The sequence below is a fragment of the Vulpes vulpes genome, chromosome 12 (genome assembly GCF_048418805.1).
Source record: "Vulpes vulpes isolate BD-2025 chromosome 12, VulVul3, whole genome shotgun sequence".
Lineage (NCBI taxonomy): Eukaryota > Metazoa > Chordata > Mammalia > Carnivora > Canidae > Vulpes > Vulpes vulpes.
Genome location: NC_132791.1, coordinates 111,639,524 through 111,660,365, shown reverse-complemented (window position 1 = coordinate 111,660,365; position 20,842 = coordinate 111,639,524). Strand labels below are relative to the sequence as shown.

Below are 20,842 nucleotides of genomic sequence, written 5' to 3'. Positions count from 1 at the left end.
CTCAAATACTCCTTTCAGGATGAATTTTATTATTATGTTGTATATATTTAAGTTACTAGATATGGTTGTAGTATTGGTAAAATCTTTCCATTTTTTAACGTCTCCAAATATCATTATTTCACTCATATTTGATAGTTGCTCAACACTGAATTGTATCTATGTTTATTGAAATATAGTTGACACACAATGTATAATAATTTCAGTTGTACAACATATATTATTCCACAAGTCTATACATCATGCTCTGCTCACCACAAGTGTAGCTTCCTCTGTCACCATACAACCCTGTTACAATATCACCGACTGTACCTCCTATGCTGTGCCTTTCCTCCCATGACTCATTCATTCCATACCTGGAAGCCTGAACCTCCAGGTCCCCTTTGCTCACTTCACCCCCTTCCCAGCCCTGCCCCTCTGGCAGCCACCAGTTTGTTCTCTGTATTTATTAGCAGAACATTCTTGATTGACTTTTATCTTCTCACACTCTTTGCACTTTATATCAATATTTGTCAATTTGTATCATTGCTGAGGCTCTGTCAGCTATTAAAATATTTCACTGAAGAATAACTTACTAATAGCAATTTTCACAAGTCATATATTTTGAAGCTGTTCTGCTAATGCAATAGAGTTTGGGAATTTAATATCTTCCTCTTAAGTTGACTCTTTTATCTTTATAAAATGCCCCTTATACTCAGCCACAAAACAAATGAAATTTTGCATTTGTAACAGCATGGATGGACCTAGAGGGTATTATGCTAAGTGATATAAGTCAGACAGAGGAAGACAAATACTATATGATTTCACTTACATGTGGAATCTAAACAACAAAAGAACAAACAAGCAAATAATAAAACAGAAGCAGGCTCTACAAAGGGCAAATTGGCTTAAATAGAGAACTAAGTAATGGTGTCAAAAGAGGATGAGCAAAGTAGGTGAAAGAAATAAAGAGATAAAAACTTCCAGTTCTCAAATAATAAGTCATGGGGATTAAAATACAGCAAATACATAATTTTCTGTAGTGACAGATGTTGACTACACCTATCCTACATTTCCTAATGTAGACTATTGTCACATTACTATAACTAATATAATATTGTAGGTCAATTAGACTTCAATAAAAATAAAAAAAGTAACTTTATGCTTCTTACTTCCAACCTTAAAAATCACTTTATTTGATGTATATAGAGTTGGGTTTTCTCCTAGTGTTTTTGTGGCATATGTTTTCCACTCTGGTAGTTTCCATTTTTAAGTTTCCATTCTTTGTATCTAAAACAGTTTCTTTTAAATTAGATAATTAGAAATTTTACACTTGATCTTAGCCAAAAGGCCGAGTAGCAATAGATAATTAGGAATTTTTAAGCTTGTCTGTAATACTTTTATTTTATTTAAGGTGATTACTGTATCTGTAATTGCTGATACAGTTAGATTTAAATTGAATATTTTGATACTTGTTTTCATTCTACCTTAAATTCTTTTTTCTTAAATGAGTGGGAAATATCAGAAAGGGAGACAGAACATGAGAGACTCCTAACTCTGGGAAATGAACAGGGGGTGGTGGAAATGGGGGTGGGCGGGGGTGGGGGTGACTGGGTGAGGGGCACTGAGGGGGGCACTTGATGAGATGAGCACTGGGTGTTATGCTATATGTTGGCAAATTGAACTCCGATAAAAAAATATATTAAAAATCCTTTTTTCTTTATTCCTGTGCTTTTTCTGTTTGCCTTGTATTAATAAAGTATTTAATGTATTAAACAAGAGTTCATCATTTTATTTATTTTGTTGTTATTTAACTATTCTCATTATTCCATTATCTTTTTATGATATTCAATATAATTTTTAATATTATAACTTACTTACATTAGTAAGGATTTCATCAAATCCTAAATAATCCAAGACTCTTACAATCATTTAACTCCATGTAATATCTTAAATATTTTTATATTTTGTTCTGTATTTTATTTCTAATTATCTTATAAACCTCAAAGGACATTATTATTGGTGCTTTATTATTTAATTCATTTTTATTATTAATGTGCTTTAAATACCTAATAGTGTTTTTATATTTACCTATAATTTCCCTTACTGATCCTATTTATTCCTTCTTGTACCCTGATCTAGGATCATTTTATTCAATTTTGGAATTTCTTTTAGTAATTTTTATAGTTCAGGAATATATTTTATTATGTAGTTCATTCTTTTTCAGAGGGAGGTTATATCTGACAGCTACTTTGTTACGCTTGTATAAAAATAATGGCTTTCTTTTTGTTTTTAATTTGATTTTTTTTTTAAGATTTTATTTATTTATTCATGAGAAACAGAGAGAGGCAGAAGTTGAAGCAGGCTCCTTGCAGGGAGCCCGATGTGGGACTCCATCACAGGACCCCTAGATCATGACCTGAGCCAGAGGCAGATTCCCAACCATTGAGCCACCCAGGTGTCCCTTAATTTAGAATTTGACTTATTTGCTTGCCTGCTTTGAAAAACCAACCCTACAAAGGTATAATTTGCATATGCTGAAAGTACCCATTGTAGGTGCCCACTTTGATGCTTTAACAAATGTTGATTACTTCCACAATCAAGATAAAAATCTTTCCATCATCACAATGGAATCCCTGCCTCCTTTCTGTTGTTCTTCACCAGTCTGAGATGCAGACTGACCTACTTTCTCTCACTGCAGATGACACCTGTGTTTTTGGAGTTTCCAACAATAGAATCAGAGAGTACTTACACTTCTGTGACCAGCTTCTTTCACTCATCCATCTTCTTCTCCCTCATCTGTGTTAGTGCCTATCAATAATTCATTTCTCACTGAATGTGGTCTATGGTGTAAATATGTCACAATTTATCACCCATTGCTTAACATTTGTCTTGTTTCCAGTCTGGGCATATTATTTATAAAGATGTTATGTAGAATCATTTGCAAAATTTGTGTGGACATATGTTTTCAATTCTCTTGAGTAAACATCAGATGGTGGAACTGCTAAGTGAAATGGTAAGTCAAGTTACAAGTGCATGTTTAATTCCTTAAGAAACTATCTGATTGTTCAGCAAATTGATTGGACCTTCTATATATCCACTAGCAAGACAAGAGTTCCAACTGCTCTGCATTTTATGCATATTCGATGTTGTCAATTTTAAAATTTTAGCCATTTGATTATGTGTGGCAGTATCTTACTACGGTTTACTTTAGATTTCACTGTTTATTAATAACGTTGAGTACTTATTCATCTTCCTGTAGGCCACTCACAAATTTTCTTTGTGAAGTGTGTGGCCAAGTTTTATGCCCATTTCTCATGAGTCATTTGTTTTTGGTTATCGACTTGTGGGATATCTTTACACCTTTTGGGGTTGAAGTTTGGACCTTCCGTCCCTTGGTATCTTCCAGGGCCATGTTATCAAGAGGTAGATGCTCTTACAAGCATTATCTCTGGGGCTCTTTAAATTTACAGTCTCTATAAAAGTTTTTGGGTGTTATTGTGACAAACAACTCTGTAAGGTTCAACAACAGATTTGAGCAAATCTCCCAAAGACTGTGCTTCTTGGGCTTACTTGGAAAAGTTAGAAAGCTGGAGGTTACCCTTTCCTTATACAGACCCTCCTTGTGCCACTCATTGAATGGGAGGAAGAAACAGATATTTAAGGCCAGAACCAGAGAATGTAGTGACCAGTCCTCTTGCTTACTTAACCTCATGGGCTTTATCTGCCTTGTCTCCTAAGTTACACTGTCAACCAGATAATTTCACCTGAAGCCTGTTCAGGTACTTAGCCCAAAAGGTTCCAAAATGAGACTTTCATTGTACCCCCAGAACTCACCTTTGTTACTTTCTCTACTCTCGAGTTATGTCACAGCTGTCAGAGCATACTAACTTTCCCACCAACTCGACATCCTCACACACTTGGCTACCACATGCCACCCGCTGCACCACTCTCAATGTCTACTGCTACTGCCTCACCTGGATCATCATGAGTGTGTGTTTCTTCTTTTCTGAGATGCAGCTGAAAAGGCTCTCTCGATGTTTCTCCCCTAAAGCTTGCCTTCCTCTAAACTATCTTCCTTGTTGCCATTATGTCTCTAAATGGAAATGCCATCATATTGCTTGCTGTCACATTTGTGTATTTCAATAACTTTCCAGAATGTGCAAGATGAAAGTCCTTTTTCTTATTGTCTAATTCTTCCGACTCCTCTTCTTATGTCCCTATGCATCTTTTATATTTGGGCTATAAGCTCCTTGAAGGCATGTCTGTGTCCCTGTAATCTTTGTATTTGTGGTGTGTAGGATTTAATACATATTTATATGTTGAATGGATAAGTAGGTGGATTTCGGCAGGAGAGAGAAAAAAAGAACATAAAAAATGTTAGTGGTCTGGATAAAACAAATCCAAAGTTGTTTTATCCAACCCTCTACCAATTAAACTACTCATATTTGATAGCTTTATTGAGTGGCCACTATGTATATTAGCTAAACATCCTCACATCAGACATCCTTACAGTCTTGGAACTGCTCAGAGTCTTTACTTATCAACATAAATGGCTGCTTCTACTGGAGTTCTGGCAAGCAATGCAGAAGTAAAAATTAAACATGTATTAAATTTTAATTAAAAAATTAAGATTGGATAATTGAAATGTTCCTTACAAGTATAATGTTCAGGTTGGTGGCTCAATTTAATTCTAAATAAATAAAAGAGAAGCTAGCCATATCTGGCCTTTCTTCTTTATTTACATTGAGCCAACACTGACTTACTGCCCACATTGAGCAGAGCTTTCTTCACTTCCTTGTTCCTCAGGGTGTACACCACAGGGTTTAGAAGGGGTGTCAGCACCGTGTAGAAGACTGCCACGACCCCATCCACAGCATCCCTGGAGCCTGGCCTCAGGTAAATGAAAAGGCCAGGGCCAAAGAAACAAAGGACCACAATGCAGTGGGAGGCACAGGTCTGAAAGATCCTGTGAGGATCTTTCCTCACCCTATGAGGTGCGGATCTTCAGGATGGAACAGACGATGGACATGTAGGACACTATGAGGAGGAAGCAGCCCGAGGCCACCACCCCGATGTTGACAAAGATCACCATCTCGTTCACAGAGGTGTCTGCACAGGCCAGCCTGAGGATGGGAGGGGCATCACAGAAGTAATGCTGGATCTGGCTGGGCCCACAGTAGGGCAAACGGAATGTCAGCGTGGTCTGGACAGCAGAGTGCAGAGAGCCACTGAGCCAGGTGCCGGTGGCCAGGAGGGCACACGTTCTCCCCCTCATCATGCTGGTGTACCTGAGTGAGTGACTGATGGCCAGGTAGCGGTCATAGGACATGACTGTGTAGAGGAAACACTCAGTGCTGCCCAGGAAGTGGAAGCAGTAGAGCTGGGCCACGCAGCTGTGAAAGGAGATCATCCTGCCTCCTGGAGACCCCAAGGTCATCAGCATTTTGGGCACAGTGACTGTGGAGAACAACATGTCAATGAAGGACAGGTTGGTCAGGAAGCAGTACATGGGGGTGTGGAGGTGAGAATCCAGCATGATCACCAGCAGGATGAGGAGGTTCCCCATCACGGTGAGTACATAAATCACTAAGAAGATTGTGAAGATGGGGATGGCCAGGGCTGGTGCATGGGGAAGGCCCGTGAAGATGAACATTGTCACTACACTCATGTTTGTCATTTCTTCTCACATATGGAGTTCTGTCTCTATTGGAAGGAAAGCAAATTCAATATTTACTGAGATCATATTTTATGGCAACTACATTTTCGCTGATGGAAAAACACAAGATGTAATTGTCATTTATGTGTTATATGGCATTTTTACTTTACATGGGACTTTGAGGAAATTTGGTCACTTCCTTATTACAGTACCCAAATCAGCCAGATAGAAAAGAGAGGTAAATTGTGTTTTCTATTTTCTGTAGAATTAGAAAAGCTATACACAAACCAACAACTTTCCAGAGTTGGCATGCTCTCTCATGGATAAGTCTTTATCCAGGTGTCTCTCTCTCTCTCTCTCTCTTTTCCTCTCTAACCATCAGCACCCCCCCTAAAAAATACACATAAATACACACGTGAACATGTACACACACTGCCATATATACAGATTTAATCTCTCCTCATCAGAGAATTTCCACTCTAAGTACAGATTTCTAAAGAAAGCTTCATCCATAGTGGCTGAGAAAACTTCCCTCCTAAAGCTCTCTGGTTAGCAGCAGATGTGTCAGGGCAGGACCCAAGCAAGGTTTTAGCATCACAGGTTCATCAGTCCTACACTAAGCCATGATCATAACCCCCTAATCAGTTGTGAAATCTGACCCCTACTTGATGCAGTAGCGGTCAGAGTACCATCACCTTCCCCACCTCCTCTTATCCTATGTTTATTTCTATTTATAAATTTTTATTATTTCTCTTTCCAGAGCTTTAAGCAATCAATCATCCTCCTTCTGGAGTGTCATCAGATCTTCTCAGAGTATATTTTGAGGTGTCCATGAAGCATTAGGTCTGCTTAATTAGTAAAGAGGATCAAACCACATATTTGAGTTTTGAATTCCAAGACCAAATATTTATGTTTACTGTAAGACAGACACCAATGTTCTTTCAAAAATAAAGGAAAAATATGTAGTGTTATTCCACAGCTCAGACTGCAGGTTTCCTTCCTTCCTTCCTTCCTTCCTTCCTTCCTTCCTTCCTTCCTTCCTTCCTTCTCTTCCTTCCTTCTTCCTTCTTCCTTCCTTCCTCCTTCTTCCTTCCTCTTTCCTCCTTCCTCCTTCCTCCTCCTTCTCCTTCCTTCCTTCCTTCCTTCCTTCCTTCCTTCCTTCCTTCCTTCCTCCTTCCTTTCTTCCTTCCTTCCTTCCTTCCTTCCTTCCTTCCTTCCTTCCTTCCTTCCTTCGTTTCTTCCATAGTTTCTTTCTTTTGAGTGATCTGAAAGTCCTTGAAATTATATGTCCAAAGAGAAAACAAAGAGGGATGAAGAAGTGAAGAGAAATCTGATTCCACACTTGGACCTCTCTGATAGCAAAAGAGCATTTTAAAAAAGATTTTATTTATTTATTCATGACACACACACACACACACACACAGAGAGAGAGAGAGAGAGAGAGAGAGAGAGAGGCAGAGACACAGGCAGAGGGATTTTTTCCCTGCTCCCTGCAGGGAGCCCGATGTGGGACTTGATCCCAGGACTCCAGGATCGCGCCCTGAGCCGAAGGCAGACACTCAACCGCTGAGACACTCAGACTTCCCAAAAGAGCATTTGTTTACTAATTTTTAAGATACTTCTGCCATACAAAGTCAAGTCAGAAGCATGTCTCCATTCTGGTGCATCTGATAAAAACAGACTTTTCCTGTTGTAATGTTGTAATTACAACTTTTTCACAGATGTAATGCTGTTTTATAGAGAAAGCACTGCATTGACCGTGATTTTAGAGAATTTTGCATGTTTTATTAAAATGCAAAGCTGGTCCTGCCACCACGACCAAGCAATATAAGCCAAAACAGAAGAAGAAAAGCAAAAATTTTTTGAAGAGCAAAATTATGAATATAAATGCATCATAATCACCACAAAATTCTCAACAATGAAAAGTGCTGAGGGTTAGCCAATTTCTGGTTTAAGGTTAGCAATTTTTGCTACATACCAATTGTACAACTAAGTTTTGGATCATAAGCCAAAATTCAAAATTTAAAGCAACTCTCAGTCTTTGATGAGTAGGATGCTTCTTTTTCTTGCATAGACAAAACCGCAGGAAGAATAATCGATAGAGACAAACATTTTAAATAACAGAGCTTAAAATTGATTTAATGTTTCAGAAGATACTGCCTTGACCCCCTGAGTCTTCATGGATGAGGATAATGCTTCCCTATCATGATAAATACTCAGATTTTTTTTCCAAATGCCTTTGTTTAACTTGATTTTATATATAATGGGCCACCATTCCAGAAAACATTTTATTTAGCCAAAAATTAATTCCTAAATAAAAAACCCTGACACTCTGGGTTAGAAAATGCCTTATCCTGATGATGATACAATTATGGTTTTTGTTGTTGTTGTTCTTTCAGAGTAAAAAACAGAAGAACATTTAAGGAAGAACATTTCTTCTTTAAATTCAAGGTAGAACATATGGGCCTTTATCCCCAAAAGGACAATTCTCTAATGAGGTTCATAGTCTCCTTGATGAATCTTTACTTTCTGGTGATTGTGGCCAGTATGAACCAGAGCTTTGGAGCTTTTTTGCTCCAGGGATTATCAGAGTATTACTCCTCCTAGATAAACATTTTACTAATTATACTTTCTCCCTCCAGGGCTTGAGACAGTGCAAGTTTCTAATCAGGAATATATGTCACTTCAGAGATTTTCTTTTTTCAGGGACTCCTGCCTTTGTTCCTTCTTAGAACATGTTTAGATTCTCTGTGAAAGTAGATGTTTTTAAACTTGAATCAATATAACTGAAGAGGGGGAAATACACTTTTCTTCTACAATTAATGTATGTCCTTGCAGGAAAAGGGCTTTATGAAACAAAGAAAACCTGATCTAACGCAGCAGAAGCCCAAAGCACTGCTGGTTTTGGAGAAAGAAAATTGTAGCTTTATTAGCCTTTTGTTGCTAGAATAGCTCACCCATGTGTGGAGGATATCACCCTTTGTAGGATGGATTTTGAAGAATTGAAGTTCTCCAAATTAATATTTCTATCAGGTAGCCTATCACATTACACAATTTTCTCATATTGATTAACCAGTTTTTATGAGGCATATATAATCACTGTGAAGTCACAATGCTATCTTGAATGGCTACTTCAAGAATTATTTGCAATTTAGCTCCAGTTAATATATTCCACAGTCACCTTATAAAATACATACCAATAATTTTATTACTTTAAAGGCATCAATTTCTTTTATATGTTTTTATGAAAGCTATTAATTTCTATTTGATTCTCTCTAGCTATATGGACATAAAATCATATTATTTTTATAAAATATGAATTTTCTTTTCCTTTCCAAAAGTAGACACCCATTAATTTTTTTCTTTCTTACTACATTGGCCAAAACCACTATTGTTGCCCAGCTTTTATTGCTCAGGTATTACTTAGCTAGATGTGCTAAACTAGATGTGTAACTGTACAATTTGTTCAGTCCCTATTCCTTCAGGAAGTAATAACATTTGTTGACTTTTACCTTCTTCAGGAATGAGAAAGGAGTGATCTACCTTTCTGGATTATATTTCACTGAAACCCAATAGTGTTCTAGGTGATAAATGAGCCAGAACTTCCAATATCATTGAAAATTCTGCACTGATAGTTTTTTGCACACAGGAAAATTCACAGCTGAGACCACCCACACATTCTTGGGATTTCTGTTAATATTTTAACAAAGACTAGGGAAGGGCGGAGCCCCATGCACTTGTGTTTGCCACCCCTCTTCTTCACTGGGCCTGTGCTGCCAATGAACTACTTCTCCAACATCATTATTTCTAAAAAAATGTCTTTGCTGTTCAAGGTCTTTTGTATGTCTGTATAAATTTTAGAATAATCTTATCAATGTGTACATATAAAGCCCACTGACATTTTCATTTGAATTGCATTGAATCTATAGATCCATTTGACAAAATTGACATCTTAGCAGTATCTGACCATGAATACTGGGTATCTCTTCCCTTTCTCTCAATAGTGTCATATCACCTTCCTGTTCTGGGTCTAGTACATCTTTTGTCAGACTAATCACTATCTTCTATTTTGATGCTATTTTCAATGGTAGTTTTAACCCTTCCAATATCTAAATATTCATTGCTAACAAATAAAAATACAGTTGATTTTGTATAATATTTATATCCTACAACTTGTCTGAACTCATTTATTTGTTCTTGTGCCTTTTTCAGATATTCCATCAGATTTAGTGTATAGATGATCCTGTTGTCTACACATGTAAGACTGTTTACTTCTCCTTTATAATCTGGATGACATTTATTTCTCTTTCTTGCCTAATTGTTCCATCTAGAAACTCTAATATAATGTTGAATAGAAATGGTGAGTGTGAACGTCCTTGTCTTGCTCCTGATCTTAAGCATAAAATGTTGTTTTTTTAAACATGGAGTATGATGGTAGGTGTGAGTTTTTGTAGTTTTCAGTTTTTTCTCTTTAATAAGTTGAAAATGATACCTTCTATTCTTAATTAGCTACAGGTTTTGTTTTTTTTTAAATCAAGGATGTATTTTAGAATTTGTCAAATGTATTTTCTGCAACTATTGTGATGATCACAAGTTAATATGGTGAATTATATTGCTTGAGTTTTAAATGTAAAACCAAGCCTATGTTCCTGGAATCAACCCTACTTGATCATGATGTATGGTTGTTTTTCATATATAAAGGACTTTGATAAAATTTTGTTAAGAATTTTTGTATCTAGGAACGCCTGGGTGGCTCAGCCCAAGATGGAGTCCCATGTTGGGCTCCTTGCAGGGAGCCTGCTTCTCCCTCTGCCTATGTCTCTGCCTCTCTCTGTGTGTGTTTCTCATAAATAAATAAATAAAATCTTAAAAAAAAAGAATTTTTGTATCTATGCTTACAAAGGATATTAATTAGTACCTTTATTTTTGCAATGTCTTTTTTTTTTAAAGATTTTATTTATTTATTCATGAGAGACACACAGACAGAGAGAGAGAGAAAGAGAGAATGAGAGAGGGAGAGACACAGGCAGAGAGAGAAGCAGGCCCCATGCAGGGAGCCCGATGTGGGACTTGATCGCGGGTCTCCAGGATCACGCCCTGGGCCGAAGGCAGGCGCTAAACCGCTGAGCCACCCAGGCTGCCCTCTTGCAAAGTCTTTGACTAGTTTTTGTATCAAGGTAATGCTAGAATCATAGGATGTGTCGGAAAGCTTGTCACTTAATCAATTTTCTGAAAGACAATTGGCGTTCAATGTGAGTATCCCCTTCATGTATCTTGGCCTGGTACGTGTCTCCTAGCAGAAGTGCTCATTCCATTTGTTTTTCCTCTGTCAGGAGTTACAGTCTTATTGACTGTTGTCTAATAGGTGAAAATACCTGTTTTCATATTTTTTGATTTAGCTTTATATTTATTGCTGAAGAATAAATACAGCCCCTATTATCTTATCATAGGCCAGAATAGAAAATCCTTTAGTTCAACAGTTTTTATTTTTAATTTATTTAAAATTTTATAAAATTAAAACAATTTATTTAATTTCTAATTTAGTCATTTGCTAGTGTTGTGAAATATGACTTACATATATAAAAGCACATAGGCATAAATGTACAGTTAGAATTTATTGTAAAGCAAACACTATGTCACCACAACCCAGATTAAGAAATTAAATATTGGTCGCAACCTAGAAGCCCTCACATATCCCTTCCTTGAAGCCAATCTACTCCATTCAACTATCATGATGTTTACAGGAATTCTAATTTCTTATTAATTTTGAAGTTACAACTAGACAGTTGCATAACTTTGTCTTTTTATTTATTTATTCATTCATAGAGATGCAGAGACAAAGAGTAGCAGAGACACAGGCAGAGGAAGAAGCAGGCTCCATGCAGAGAGCCTGACGCGGGACTCGATCCAGGGTCTACAGGATCACGCCCTGGGCTGCAGGCGGCGCTAAACCGCTGCGCCACCAGGGCTGCCCACAGCTTTGTCTTTTTAAAATTCATATTTGTGGGATCATGTACTACTGTTTCATTTCTAGTTTCTATTATTTAAAATTGTATTTGAATGACATGTACATTTTGATATGCATAGCTGTAAATTCATTCTTTATATTAATGTGTATTATTCCATTGTAAAACATACTCTTGGTAGATATTTGTGTGTTCAAATTTTAGCTATAGCAAAAATTCTGCCTTGAATACTCATGCATTATTTTGATCCACATGTGCTTGGGTTTCTACAGAGAAATTTCTGTATTATAGGTAAAATATCTTCCACTTTATACAAAAATGATAACTATTTTCTAAAGTGGTTTTATAAATTTATACTCCCTTTAGCAATGTGAAAGTTCTAGTACTTGATGATTTGGGCATCTAGTTTAAGCAAATTTTATTACAATTTTAATTTTCATTTCCTATTTCTTCAGGTGATGGAGCAGATATTTTGTTGTTTATTGGTTATTTGTATTTCTTCTTTAGTGAAGACTGGTCAAGTCATTTACCTGTTTTAAAGTTGGATTTCTTATTTTTAAAATATACTTACTATGGCCACCTAATCTTTGACAAACCAGGAAAAAGTATCTAATGGAAAAAAAGACAATCTCTTCAATAAATGGTGTTGAGAAAATTGAACAGTCACATGCAGAAGAATAAAATTGGACAATTTCCTCACATCAGACACAAAAAATAGACTCAAAATGGATGAAAGACCTAAATGTGAGACAGGAATCCATCAGAATCCTAGAGGAGAACACAGGCAGCAACCTCTGTGACCTCAACAGCAGCAATTTCTTGCTAGACACATCTCCAAAGGCAAGGGAAACAAAGGCAAAAATGAACTGTTGGGACTTCATCAAGATAAAAAGCTTTTGCATAGCCCAACAGGTGACAAAACCAAAAGGCAACTGACAGAATGGGGGAAGATATTTGCAAATGACACATCAGATAAAGGGTTAGCATCCAAAATCTGTAAAGAACTTATCAAACTCAACACCCAAATAACAAATAATCCAATCAAGAAATGGACTGAAGACATGAACAGACATTTCTCCAAAGAAGATATACAAATGGCCAACGGACACATGAAAATATGCTCAACATCATTTGACATTAGGGAACTACAAATCAAAATGACAGTGAGATACCATCTCACACCAGTCAGAATGGCTAAAAATGAACAAGTCAGGAAACAACAGATGTTGACAAGGATGTGGAGAAAGGAGAACCCTCATCACTGTTGGCAAGAATGCAAGCTGGTGCAGCCACTTTGGAAAACAGTATGGTGGTTCCTCAAAAAATTGAAGATAGAGCTACCTTATAACCCAGCAATTGCACTACTGGGTATTTACTCCAAAGATACAAATGTAGTGATCCAAAGGGACACCTGCACCCCAATGTTTATAGAAGCAATGTCCACAATAGCCAAACCATGGAAAGAGTCTAGATATTCATCAACAGAGGAATGAAAACAGAAGCTGTATTATATACATACAATGGAATTCTGCTCAGCCATTACAAAAAATGAAATCTTGCCATTTGCCATAACATGGATGGAACTAGAGGATATTATGCCAAGTGAAATAAGTTGATCAGAGAACGGCCATTATCATATGATCTCACTCAAATGTGGAATTTAGGAAACAAAAGAGAGAATCAAACAAAAGAGAGGAAAAAATAAAACAAGATGAAATCAGAGAGGGAGACAAACTGTAAGAGACTCTTAATCACAGGAAGGAAACTGAGGGTCATTGGAGGGGAAGTGGTGGAGAGATGAGGTAACTGGTTGATGGACATTAAGGAGGGCACATGATGTAATGAGCACTGGGTATTACATAAGCCTGATCAATCACTGAGCTCTACCTCGGAAACCAATAATACGTTATATGTTAATTAATTTAATTTAAATTTTAAAAATGTGCATAAAAAGTATTTACTGACCAATCTACATTCTTAATTTGTTACCCTTGAGTGTTAGGAGTTACCAAAATGAATATTAATAAACAGTTGGTTGTCAATTGCTTATGATACATCCTTTGCAACTTCTAAATGTTATTACAAAATGCTGGTGAAACTGGCTCTCCTAAGCATTACTCCCAACAAAATAAAAATAATTTGATAATAATCTTAAAAACAAAGTATTCATAAATTACATTTCTATTTAGGTTAGCTTTTTTTCTAGAGAATTTATCTATTTATTCAGGGAGAGAAGAGTGTGTGCAAGCAGGGGTCCGGGCAGAGGGAGAAGGAGAGAGAGAAATCCCATCCCAAGCAGACTCTGGGCTGAGTGTGGATCTTAATCCTACAACCCTGGGACTGTGACCTGAGCTGAAACCAATAGTCAGTCATTTAACTGACTGAGCCATGCAGGTACCCCATAGGTTAGTTTATTTTTAATAAGGTCTCAAGTATGGATAACTGTATGAATTAAGAGGTTTATCACAGTGTGCTTTATGTATATAACTAAATATCTACCTACCTATCTACTTTATTTATTTTGGGAAAGATAAGGAAAACTGTTAACTTAAAAATTGAAATTAAAAGACAAACATACAAAATTACATATGTGGTATGATTGTAAGTAGTTAAAAATATACCATAACCATGTTGCTCAGTGATTGGAAAGAAACTACTATACTGTTAACATTGGTAATGTTAAGGTAGAAGAACAACTGTATATTTTCTTGAAATATACAGTTTTGGGAAATTTACCAAATAACATATAAAGTTGCAATGCTACTTTTATAATGAATATATGCTGTTATGAAATAATGAGACATATAATGGAAGAGGAGTATGAGGGAAAAGAGGAAATCCTTTAATTATTCCCTTTGTTCATTCATGATCCATAATTCTGAGTATTAGGCCACTGGGGATATTGTCTCAAAAGAAACTCTCCAATTTGAAAACATAAATCCTGAATTTCAGGATCAGACTACCCAGCAGAGCTGAGTGTGGAATCTAAGTGTCTTGGGTTTAAGAGCAGATGGTGCAAAACCTTGGCTCTATGTATGGCATCTTACACCAAAATAAGATTTTATTTTTAAGAACACATTCTTCTTGCCTAGAAACTAGAAAAATCTCTCATGTTAGATGTGTTTTCCATTAGTTGGTATCCATCTAAAACTTTGTCTGCTTCTCTTTAACTTTTGTTCTGCTTATATGACTCTTTCCTCTCTCTCTACCCTATTTATTCTCTGTATTTGTCCTGGTCATTTTCCCTGCTCAACTGACTGAAGAAGGAAAATCCTGGAACTTAAGAAAATTCTTATATGTGGCTGAGTTCAGCGACCCATAGTAAGTTTCCACCCAGAAAGAAATGAAGGGGATTAAAATGTGCTTGTGTGGCAGGAGAGTGGTTGGTAGGGGGAAGATGGTGAAATTGAAGGGGATAGTCTTTATTTATGAATTCTGTCTTTCAGATGGTATAAAATTAAGAAATTATCTCTGCTCTTAACATTTTATCAGTATCAATCCACTCTTATCAATATGAGAATTTCCTTTTACAGGCATGTTTTCATTCCTTCATTGAAGACTAAGGCTTTAAAATGCAAATTTTAGTGAATGGGGTGATAGTGAAACACAAAATTTATAAAAAGCTAATAATATAAAATTTTAGAATTTCCAGTTCGAGGAAAACATCTCATCTACCTTCCTTTGCAGGAGGATAACTCCTTCATTCATTTCCCCAAGACATGAGCCTATAGATTCTGCTTGAAAATCTTCTGTGATGGAAACTTAGTATTTTTCCAAATAACTTTGTGATTATGCAACATCTGATCTTAGAAAAACTTTTTTTTTGGACTGATGTCACACTCTTTCTTGAGAATAGGTTTGGATGGAGATGAGTCACTGAATGCAGACTGCAGGGGAGGACTGAGAAATATTTTGAAATTGGATCTAAGGTAATTTGTGAAATTTACACTTTTGCCTAGGGCAAAGCTTGGACCAGACACCTTTGTGAATTTGGTTGCTGAGCTAGAAACAGAAAGGTTCAGATTAATGGGAGAGTTTATGCAGAGATCTTTTAATTCTGCTGGTATATTTACCTAATACTTTCTTGTGGGTCTAATGAAAATAACATTTTCCTAACCTGAGTATCTTTCTCTCTTCTTTCTTAAGCAAAGACTTTATTTTTTTTAAGGAGAATTTTAAGTTCACAGCACAATTGAACAAAGAGTATAGAGATTTCCCATATATCACAGTTGCCTGCACATGTACGGCCTGCCCCATTATTAAACATTCCCCCCAACCAGGTGGTTCTTTGTTAAATGATGAATCTCTATTGACACATCATAATTACTCAAAGTCCATAGTTTGTATTAGGGTCCACCCTCAGTGTTGCACATTCTATGGGTTTGGAAAATATATAATGACATATATCCACCAGTATAGTATCACACAGAGTATTTTCACTGCCCTAAAAATCCATGCTCTACTTATTCATCCTGCTCCTGCCCTCAAGCCCTAGCAACCACTAATTTTTTTTTTTTTTACTGTCTTCAGAATGTCATATACTTGGAATTATATATGTAGCCTTTTCAGATTGGATTCCTTCACTTAGTAACACACATTTAAGTTTCTTCCATATCTTTGCATGGCTTGATAGCTCATTTCTTGCTAGTGGTGAATAATATTCTATTTCTGGATATACCATAGTTTATTTACTCATACATGTACTGAAGGATATCTTAGTTGTTTCCAAGTTTTGGCAATTATGACTAAAGCTTCTATAAACTTCCATGTGCAGGGTCTTATGTAGAGATGTAAGTTTTCAACTCCTTTGAGGAAATACCAAGAGCATGATTGCTGGATCATATGGTAAGAAAATGTTTAATTTTGTAAGAAACCGCCAAACTGTCTTCCAAAGTGACTCCACCAGAAATGAATGAGAGTTCCCATTGCTTCACATTCTCACCACTATTTGGTGTTGCCAGTGCTCTGGATTCTAGCCAATCCTGATAGGTTTGTAGCATATTTCATTGTTTTACTTTGCATTTCCCTGATGGCAAATGATGGAAAACATCTTTTCGTATGCTTATTTGACATCTGCACATCTCCTTTGGTGAGGTGTCTGTTAAGGTCTTTGGCCCAATTTTTAATTGGGTTGTTTGATTTCTTATTATTGAGTTTCAAGAGTTATAATGGATAATGGTACTTTATCTGATATTCTTTTATAAAGTATTTTCTCCCACTTTATGCCTTGTCTTCTCATTCTCTTGACTATCTTTTGCAAAGCAGAATTTTTAAAAATTATAATGAAGTTCAGCTTATCAACTTTTTCTTTCTGGATGGTGCCTGTGGTGTTGTATCTAAGAGGTCATTGACATACTTAAGGTCATCTAGCTTTTCTCCTATGATATCTTCTAAGAATTTTATACTTTTGCATTTCACATTTATGTCCATGATTCATTCTGAGTTAATTTTTGTGATGGGTGTAAATCCATCCAGCTTGTGTCTAGATTTTTTCGTTTTCATATGGGTGTACTGTTTTTTTCAAACACATTTGTTAAGAAGACCATCTTTTCTCCATTGTATTGCCTTTGCTCTTTTTTCAAAGATCATTTGATCATATTTATGCTTTCTCTGCTTTTTCAAATCTCACAGATCTTTTTCAAATCCATTTCTAATTATATCTCCATCACATCTCTTTTTTTGTTACTACATTATCACCTACACTATCACAGTCTTATATGCATGAGGTTAGTTGCTAAATTAATATTGAACATTTACTACTAAGTGCCAAGCACTGAGCTAAACATTTCATGTTGATTATTTCATTCAAACCTCACAAAGACCTTCTGAGGCAGATAGTATTATGACCCATTACTCTTTTGCAGAAGATGAGGCCCAGAGACATTAAGTATATTGCTTATGGCTCCAGCATTAGAGATAGGGCCAGGGTTATAAACCAATTTTATATAACCCTAGAGCGAGGTTTTATAGAAAGAATACTTCATTTTATTCATCTTTATATTTCTATCAGTTAGATTAAAAAATAAATGTTTGTGAGATTAAATTGCTTGCTATGGCCTAAACTCAATGCTTAAATTGTATTTTGAGCTGGAAAAGAGTCTTTTTGTCTTCCTGTCTATCATTGCTTGGATAAAAGTCTATTCAAACATTTTGAACAAGGCCAGCTTTATATAGGGGTGTGGTTGTATGGATGATTTTTTTAATAATAATTTTATTTTTTATTGGTGTTCAATTTGCCAACATACAGAATAACACCCAGTGCTCATCCCGTCAAGTGCCTCCCTCAGTGCCTGTCACCCATTCACCCCCACCCCCCGCCCTCCTCCCCTTCCACCACCCCTAGTTCATTTCCCAGAGTTAGGAGTCTTCATGTTCTGTCTCCCTTTCTGATATTTCCTACCCATTTCTTCTCCCTTCCCTTCTATTCCCTTTCACTATTATTTATATTCCCCAAATGAATGAGACCATATGATGTTTGTCCTTCTCCGATTGACTTATTTCACTCAGCATAATACCCTCCAGTTCCATCCACGTTGAAGCAAATGGTGGGTATTTGTCGTTTCTAATGGCTGAGGAATATTCCATTGTATACATATACCACATCTTCTTTATCCATTCATCTTTCGATGGACACCGAGGCTCCTTCCACAGTTTGGCTATTGTGGACATTGCTGCTATAAACATCGGGGTGCAGGTGTCCCGGCGTTTCACTGCGTCTGTATCTTTGGGGTAAATCCCCAGCAGTGCAATTGCTGGGTCGTAGGGCAGGTCTATTTTTAACTCTTTGAGGAACCTCCACACAGTTTTCCAGAGTGGCTGCACCAGTTCACATTACCACCAACAGTGTAAGAGGGTTCCCCTTTCTCCGCATCCTCTCCAACATTTGTGGTTTCCTGCCTTGTTTATTTTCCCCATTCTCACTGGTGTGAGGTGGTATCTCATTGTGGTTTTGATTTGTATTTCCCTGATGGCAAGTGATGCAGAGCATTTTCTCATGTGCGTGTTGGCCATGTCTATGTCTTCCTCTGTGAGATTTCTGTTCGTGTCTTTTGCCCATTTCATGATTGGATTGTTTGTATCTTTGGTGTTGAGTTTAAGAAGTTCTTTATAGATCTTGGAAACTAGCCCTTTATCTGATACGTCATGTATGGATTGATTTCAAGAATGGTCTGAAAACTCCGGTTTTCTCTACTTCTTAATTCTTGCTAGAAATTGTACTTATTGAGATTTTTATCCATAACAAAGTTCTTTAACCTTGTGAAATGGAAATAATGCAGGAAATAGTAACAGATCAGCCATTTAAAGCTGGTATGAAAATATTTATCAGATGATTTCCTATGAACAATATTGATCACAGAGTTATATTCGATGACAAATATTTATATGGAAGGCTAACATAAAATGGGATACAAATGAACAGAAGAAGGTATTGTCCTTCTGAAAATATAATTGAGGTTTTTTTTATGGTTTATCGACCAACGTTCATTAATAAAGCTAAATGATATTAATGTCATTGGAATTTAGATTTGGGAGCTCTATAGTATAGAAATAAAATCTATCTGCAGAGAGATATGTTTCTAGTGGTATATAGTATTTTTATTACCTTCTATCACCTAGTGCCTTCTTCTAGGTTCAGTCCCATTTCTGTATGTGTGTGGGTAGGTTATAAATATAAATTGTACACTGGAGAATGGAAATATAAACACTGGAGAATGGAAATAATATAGTTGAAAGTAAAAATGAGTAGTTACGTGTATATCATTTCTATGTAGGTTCATGTTTTTATATGTATATGTTTGGGTAGTTGGCCTATTTACCACCAACTGATTATGACTTGGCTAATATTAAAATAAGATTGCCACCTGATGACAAATTTTCCATGGAGAAGATAATTCTGAAATGTGCCAGTCTGTGTGACAATAAATCAGATTGGGAGAAACTACATAAAACTGGTAATAAGAGTCGATTCCTGCAAGAGGTTTGCCAACTATAAAGATAACATTCCTCTGCTACTTAATTTAACACATGAAAAAAGAAGCCAAATGTGACACATGACTTAGCTCCAGGGCCAGATGTAGTGTTGGTCTCCTTTCTCTTTTTTTGGTCTCCTTCTGCTTGTAGCCAGTGCCTCATAAATAATTTGACTCGGAAGATACTTTTGCAGTTATTTGTAGTCTTATATCATGATTATTGCTTTACTTCTCCAGGACCCTGTGATGCGTGAACATGCAGAACTACACTTCTGTGATGGAGTTCATCCTATTGGGAATTCCCAATACTGAAGGGCTGGAGAACATGCTGTTTGTCTTATTTTTGGCCTTCTACCTCTTCACCTTGTTGGGAAACCTGCTCATCTTCCTCACCATTCTGGTCTCCTCCAACCTGCATACCCCCATGTATTTCTTTTTGGGAAACCTGTCTGTGTTTGATATATTTTTCCCTTCTGTGAGCTCCCCCAAAATGATGCTCTACCTAATGGGGCAAAGCCGGACCATCTCATACCAGGGCTGTGCCTGCCAGCTCTTCTTTTACCACTTCCTGGGTGGCACTGAGTGTTTCCTGTACACCGTGATGGCCTATGACCGATTTGTGGCTATTTGTCACCCTTTGCGATACACAATCATCATGAACCGCAGGGTGTGCATTGGCTTGACATTGGGCACTTGGCTGGGTGGCTGTCTCCATGGAAGTATCCTCACCTTTCTGGTCTTTAAGTTACCCTACTGTGGCTCCAATGAGGTGGACAATTTCTTCTGTGATATCCCAGTGGTGTTACCCCTGGCCTGTGCAGACACCTCTCTAGCTCAGACAGTGAGTTTTACTAACGTGGATGTTGTGACTCTTACATGCTTTTTCCTTATCCTTACTTCCTATGGTCACATTGTCCTTTCTATATTGAAAATCAGCACTGCGGAGGGCAGGCGCCGAGCTTTTTCAACCTGCAGTGCCCACCTGATGTCAATATTCTTGTTCTATGGGCCGGTGATGCTCATCTATCTCAGGCCTGCTTCCAGCCCCTGGCTAGATTCTGTTATTCAGGTGTTGAATAATATTGTCACTCCTTCTCTCAACCCTTTGATTTACACCTTAAGAAACAAGGATGTGAAATTGGCTTTGAGGAAAGTATTCCCTCAAATGGTCCACATTTCTGGGGTATAAGGTATAGGGGCAATTCCTCTCTGAAATTCTTTGGGGGAGTTGCTTCAGACCCACTATTCTTATAATGAGATTGTTGCCAAAT

At 36.9% G+C, this 20,842-nt stretch overlaps 1 protein-coding gene and 1 pseudogene across 1 annotated transcript; one reads left to right on the top strand and one right to left on the bottom strand.

Moving 5' to 3' along the window:
- Window positions 1–4,713: 4,713 nt before the first annotated feature.
- Window positions 4,714–5,656, bottom strand: LOC112920200 (olfactory receptor 10G7-like; annotated as a pseudogene).
- A 14,171-nt stretch (window positions 5,657–19,827) lies between these two features.
- Window positions 19,828–20,842, top strand: LOC112920144 (olfactory receptor 10D3-like). Its single transcript, XM_025998797.2, has one exon. The coding sequence runs from the start codon at window positions 19,828–19,830 to the stop codon at window positions 20,758–20,760; it is 933 nt and encodes a 310-aa protein (XP_025854582.2). The 3' UTR covers window positions 20,761–20,842.

What these genes read in the sequence shown, in the direction of transcription:
- LOC112920144 (XM_025998797.2), top strand. Translation starts at nt 19,828, where the DNA reads ATGCAGAACTACACTTCTGTGATGGAGTTCATCCTATTGGGAATTCCC.